At 69.6% G+C, this 6,000-nt stretch overlaps 3 protein-coding genes across 3 annotated transcripts in view; 1 reads left to right on the top strand and 2 right to left on the bottom strand.

Annotated features, from left to right (window-relative positions):
* EMIHUDRAFT_454660 (hypothetical protein) overlaps positions 1-491 on the bottom strand; it is a gene marked incomplete at both ends in the record, with an annotated part of 2,311 nt that extends 1,820 nt beyond the window's left edge. Inside the window, one exon of the mRNA XM_005790851.1 lies at positions 222-491. Within this exon, the coding sequence (XP_005790908.1) occupies positions 222-491 (270 nt within the window). The remainder of the gene's footprint in view (positions 1-221) is intronic.
* Positions 492-2,011: 1,520 nt separating this feature from the next.
* Positions 2,012-4,365, top strand: EMIHUDRAFT_224570 (hypothetical protein; the record flags this gene model as incomplete). The annotated part of the gene is made up of 7 exons (XM_005790850.1): positions 2,012-2,242; positions 2,469-2,675; positions 2,869-2,999; positions 3,093-3,193; positions 3,359-3,553; positions 4,029-4,132; positions 4,177-4,365. The coding sequence occupies 7 exons, from the start codon at positions 2,012-2,014 to the stop codon at positions 4,363-4,365; spliced, it is 1,158 nt and encodes a 385-aa protein (XP_005790907.1).
* Positions 4,366-4,678: 313 nt separating this feature from the next.
* Positions 4,679-5,876, bottom strand: EMIHUDRAFT_440112 (hypothetical protein; the record flags this gene model as incomplete). Its single annotated transcript, XM_005790849.1, has 3 exons — positions 4,679-5,618; positions 5,696-5,743; positions 5,807-5,876. Coding segments are annotated over 3 exons (486 nt in total), but the record flags the coding sequence as incomplete, so codon positions are not given.
* Positions 5,877-6,000: the final 124 nt, after the last annotated feature.

The raw sequence follows: 6,000 nt of genomic DNA, 5'->3' as shown, positions 1-6,000 counted from the left end.
CAGAGGGGAGATGTGTTAGAGAGTGGTGTGGAGGGGGGCGGAGCAGTGGCGGGGGAGGCATGGACGCGGTGTGTATGTGTGTATGTGTGGGGGGGGGGGGGGGCTTGAGGAGGCGAGGAGGCGGGGCGGAGGAGGCGAGGAGGCGAGGAGGCGCGGCGGGTTGGGTCGACGAGTAGCGGGGCGAGCGTGTGGCAGGCGCGGCAGGGGGCTATAACCCGCACCTCTTGCGTGCAGCGGTGGACGCCCCCGCGAGAGGACCAGCCCTCAGGCGTGTAGTCGGGGTGGCGCTGGAGCCACGCGTCGACCTGCGAGCGGTACCCGTAGTTGACGATCATCTGCGCCGACCGCAGCCGCTCCCCCGTCCCCAGCGGATTGGCCAGCGGCCGCCGGCGCCAAAACTCGACGATCGACGCGCGCTCAAAGGTGTGGCCAGAGACGAGCATGACGGGATCGCGGAAGAGGCAGGCGGAAATGGGACACATCAGGTCCATCGGCTCCACCGGAGCGCTGCTGAGCGGCCCCGGTGCCTCGGGAGCCTCCGCGCCAGCCGCGGCCGGAGCCGCCGCCGCCGCGGTTCCCCGTCCAAACAACCACTGCGCCCAGCCGCTCATGCTGCCGCGCGGGAACAACAGCTGCGCGGGGCCAGGAGACAAATTGCGCAAGGCAAAGGGGGCGAAGAGCGCCGCAGCATAGAGAGGGAATTCTTATTCCTTCGCGGCAACCCGGCTGCGCGATGGCGGCAAGGCCTCGTTGCACGCCCGCCCTCGACACGCCGAAGACCAACCGGCGTCGCAGGGTTCCCGCCGGGTAGGGGCCGGAACTTCTACCTGTCGTCGGATCGCTTTTTGCTTGTTTGTCTTGGGAGAGAGAGATTTTTCCAGTGTATGTAGCTCTTACGTACATTCCCGTAGGAGACTCTGCTGACAGGGTTTGCGATGAGGAGCGACCCGCAGGGTTTCTCGGAGGTTAGTGCACCACTAACCGCCGAAGCGCAAGCGCTGGGAGCAAGACACTACGACCTGGGTCGGGCTCATACTAGCACCCCACCTCGCGAGCCGACGTTCTGTCGTCTGATGTGTCACTGTGTGCGTCACATCGATGTGGATAACAAGCACGGTCGATCCGTCAAAGCGATACACTCGTTCCTATCACATATTCTCCCACCCGCCGGGACGCAAAACGCTCTCGGCGAGAGCCACAAGAAGGCGTCCACACAGCAAGCCGCTCGTCGGACAGGCGTGCTCGCTCGATGCCGGCGAGCGCATTGCGCACGCTTTGGACGGTGGCGAAGCCAAAAACACCGATGGTGGCCGTCCGCTGGCGTGAGCGGCGGCGGTCGAGACCTCACCCTTCGCGCCGACGTCCCAACCTCACGCGGACAACCCAACCCCCAACCAACCCAACCCAACACCAAACAACCCCACTGAAAGCACGATCTCCTGTTGGGCCCTCTAACTTGCGATCCCGACCTTGCGCGACGTGCCTATTAGTGCATTCTACCATTACTCGCACATGGCAAGCATGGGCGACGCCTCAGGCCCCATGCCGGCCATCCAAGATATGCGTGCGCCAAGGGTTTGCTCCACCTTAAATTCTCTTTGCTTCGTGCGACACAGATGGCGGCGGAGGCAGAGACGGCGGCGGCAGAGGCGGCGGCCGCCACCCGCCTCACGCCGCGACCCGCGAGGACAGCAAAGCCCGCCTCGAAGCCGTCCTTGACTGCCTGCGGGACGGGGTGGCGGGCACGTAGTCCCCACAATCGCTGTCGTGGGATCGCTTGCCGTGCGGTTTTCTTATTTGGCGCTCACTTGGCGGACTCGACCACCTCGGGACCATGCACATGCGGCTTTCGCGCAGAGTCGTCAATCCTCACCTACACGCGCGGCACGCGCGTCGGCGCTGCGCTCTCGCCATCGCGCAGCCGACGGCCGAGACGCATGCGCACCTCGTGCGCCCGGGCGAGGTGACGCCGGGCATCGCTGGCGCAGAGTATGCAGCTCGGCGTGCAGCGATGGCGTCGCGGCTGCCTCGGGGCAGCGTCGCCCTCTTCGCGCCGGCGCCGCTGGCCTACATGTCGCACGACGTGCCCTACCCCTTTCAGCAGGCGCCCGACCTGCACTACCTCTGCGGCTTTGCAGAGCCATCCTGCCTGCTCGCCTGCGTGAAGCGCGGCGGCGGAGACGGCGGCAGGTCCTCCGGCAGCGGCGTGGATGCGCCGGACGATGCGGAGTGGCTCCTCTTCGTCGAGCCGTCCGACCCTGCGCAGGCGCGAGGGAGAATCTCCACCGGGAGAGTCGAAGGGGAGAGTTGGGGAGGTTGCACGGCCAGGAGCCTTGCTAGCAGCAGGAGCCTGGCGTGCAGCGAGCCACGCCTCTGGGACACCAAATCTGGGACACACAGTCACCTCGCGGCTGCTTCTCCGACGGCCCAGACCCTCCCCCCTCTCCTCTCCTCCTCTCCTCCCGCAGGCGCTGTGGGACGGACCCCGCGCCGGCATCGACGGCGCCAGGCGGCACATCCTACCCGACGGCGAGGTGCTCAAGATCGGCGCCGCCCCCACCGCCCTCCTCCGCATCCTCGACGCGATGGATGCCAGTCGCGGAGATACGGCCATACGCCCCGGCCTCCTCTTCGACGTCGACCGAAACCCGCAACTCACCGCAGCGCTGCGGCCGGTGAAACAGCAGCACCACCCGCCCGCCAGCCCGCCAGCACAGCTCCGCCAGCACAGCTCCGCCACAGCCGTCCTCCACCACCATCGCTGCCCATCGCCAACGCTGCGCCACCGCCGCCGCCGCCGCCGCCGCTTACCGCCGCCGCCCGCCGCACAGCCGCACAGCCGCACCCGCACTCCTCCCTCCCCCCCAGGTGCTGGAGTGGTGCAAGGAGCGGCAGCTGCGCGTGACGCGCGCCGCGGCGCACGTGCAGCCCCTCCGCCTCCTCAAGTCGGACGCTGAGGCCGCCCTGATGGCGCGCGCGGCAGACGCGACGGCGGAGGCGTTTCTCGAGACGATGGCGGCGTCGGCGGCGGCGGCGGCGAGGGGCGGCGCAACCGAGGCGCTGCTCGCGGCGCGGTTCGAGTACGAGACGAGGCTGCGCGGCTGCGGGCGGCTCGCCTACCCGTGCGTTGTCGCCTCGGGGGTGCGCGCGTGCACGCTGCACTACATGCACAACAATGCGCTGCTGTCGCCAGGTGAGCTGCTGCTGGCCGACGCGGGCAACCTCGGGCAACCTCGGGCAACCTCGGGCGACCTCGGGCAACCTCGGGCGACCTCGGGCAACCTCGGGCGACCTCGGGCAACCTCGGGCGACCTCGGGCAACCTCGGGCAGGCGACCTCCTTCTGATGGACGCGGGAGGCTCCTTCGGCGGGTACTCCGCCGACATCACCCGCACGTGGCCCTTGTCGGGCACTTTCACGCCCGAGCAGAGAGACGTCTACTCGGCCGTGCTGAGCGTGAACGAGGCTTGCATCGCCGCAGCAAAGGGGGACGGAGGCACGTCGATCGCGTCGCTGCACCACCTCTCCCTCCGGCTCACGCACGAGGCTGGCGGTAGCAGCAGCGGCAGTAGCAGCGAGCAGCTTCTTGCCTCTCCCTCGGCCTCACGCAGAGATATATATCTCCCTCGAGATGTATATCTCCCTCGGCCTCACGCAGAGATACAGATCTCCCTCGAGATGTAGATCTCCCTCGGGCTCACGCAGAGATACAGCCGAGAGGCAGCCGAGGAGGTACCCCGGCTGCACCTCCCCCCCCCCCCCCACCCCCCCAGGCGCTCGTGCAGCTGGGCATTCTCGGCGCATCGCGAGGTTCACGCCCGTGGAGAGTGCCGTCTCACACCGCCCGCCGCGAGTAGGCGTCCTCGGCCCCGGCGAGGCGCACCGCGTCTCGCGCTACTACCCGCACAACATAGGCCACGCCACCCACCTCTCCCCTCGCTACTACCGCACCACTCGTCTCGTCTCGTCTCGTCTCGCCCCGCCCCGCCCCCCGCCCCGCCCCCGCCCACTCTCAGCGCTCCGCGCAGGCCACTACTTGGGCCTCGACGTGCACGACACGCCGCTCGCGTCGCAGTCGCAGCCACTGCTGCCTGGCATGGCGCCGCACCCACTCGAGCGGTTCGGCGGCCTCGTCTGCCTCAGTCTCCTCACGCGGCCGCCCCTCTCTGGCCCCAGGCGCTGACTGTGGAGCCGGGGCTGTACTTCCCACCCGACGACCCGCAGCTGCCGGCGTGGTGCCGCGGCATCGGCGTGCGCATCGAGGACGACATCGTCATCGGCAGCGACGGCGCCGCGCGTGTACTGACGACGCGCGCGCCGAAGGCGGTGGCGGAGGTGGAGGAGGCGGTGAGGAGAGGGCTCTAGCTATTCGGGCGGCGGTAGGGAAGACACCTGGTGAGCGCGCCTTAGACGGTCAACGGACCTTAACGTACACTGTGTGGTGTGGGGCTCTGTGTGCACGCGTATCTCTAGAGTCCTACTACTGCTGCTGCGCGGCTGTGGGCGCTGGGCCACGCCGGAACCGGACCGGGGACCGCGGGGGGGCGGGGGGGCACTCCAGACTCCACCCCCGAGCGCGAGGGCTCGGGGTCGGGCGCGGCGCTCGGGCCGCCGCGCGCGCAGGAGCACTGGCAGCACGCGCAGGGGTGCAGCCTTGCATATACCAGTTACCACACGTCGTGTCATGCGTCGTACTATTTCCAAACTGTGCGAAGGTCTCAGCCCTCGCGACACCACTCTTGCGACACCCCCGCCACCACGGCGCCTCGACTCTCTCTGCTCACACAGCTCTCACCGCTCTCATTATGCAACGCGTAGAGTCTCACTAGAGTACAAAGTTCTCACATCACAGGGAGACCCGCGCCAAGCAGAGCCGAGCCGAGGAATCCGCCCTCGGGCGCGCCCCGCTTGGTTCCTGTCTGCTCGACCTGCCGCTCGAGCGCCTCCGCGAGGCCGTCGGGCTGCGACTTGTCGACGAAGACCTCGATCGTCGAGGCGGGCACGATGCCGAGCGCGCCGACGGTGGTCTCTGCGTCTCTGTCGGTGAAGTCGAGGCCGTCGAACACCAGCCGCTGCTGGGAGGGGGTCGCCTCGGTCGCCTGGTAGATGAGCAGCTTTAGCGAGTTGAGCGTCGTGCCGCTGCCAACCTTGACGACAGAGCGCGGCCCGTTGCGGCAGACGCGGCGCGGCCGCCCTGTGCTCAGGCCGGCAGCCGAGGCGGCGGCGGCGGCCTCGCCCGCGGCGACCGCCTCATCGCGGCTCTTTGCGGCGCCGGCGGGCTCGGTGCGGAGCGTGAGATGGACCTCGGCGTCCTCGAAGTCGGCCAACGCGGCTCGCTCCTTCGCCTCGGCCGCCTCGCAGCAGCCGGCGCAGAGCAGCGTGCCGGGGGCGAGCGTGGGCGGGTCGTCGCCGCCCGCCGTGAGAGCGACGAGCTCGAGCTCCTCCGGAGGGGCGCCCGCCGCCAGCGCGCCACAGAGCACCTCCACCTCGGCCGCCGTCGCGAGGCAGCAGCGCGTGGCGAGCCGCTCCGAGACGGCGCGCTCGGCGGCGCTGGCGCCGCGGGAGGGGCGCCACCGCGCGTGTGCGTGCCCCGGCCGCACCTCGACACAGCCGTGTGCCTGGCGAGGCGACGAGCGAGGGGCGGGTTAGGAGAGCTGGAGGAGCGAAGCCTGCCGCCGCTCCTCCCGCCGCGCGCCTCGCAGCGCAGCCCCGCGGAGGAGGGAGGGCCTGGGTGGAGCTGCGTCTGCGTCTGCGAGACGAGGAGGACGCGTGACGGCGGCGAGTCGCGCGGCACGGGCTGCTGCGGCCGCGCCTTTGCGAGAAGGAAGCGCCGCCACTCCTGCACCCACGCCGCGTCGAGCAAGTAGAGCGGCGACCCCGCCGACAGCACCTCAGCAGGCAGCTCCTCCTCGGCCAGCAGCCGGCCTGGGGGGGGAGGGCAGGCGGGTCTCAAGCCTTTGACGCGAGTCGCACCATTCTCTGCACCGGAACGGACCGAGC

Source organism: Emiliania huxleyi, assembly GCF_000372725.1.
Source record: "Emiliania huxleyi CCMP1516 chromosome Unknown EMIHUscaffold_118, whole genome shotgun sequence".
Classification (NCBI taxonomy): domain Eukaryota; phylum Haptophyta; order Isochrysidales; family Noelaerhabdaceae; genus Emiliania; species Emiliania huxleyi.
This window is presented reverse-complemented; position numbering and strand designations above follow the sequence as displayed.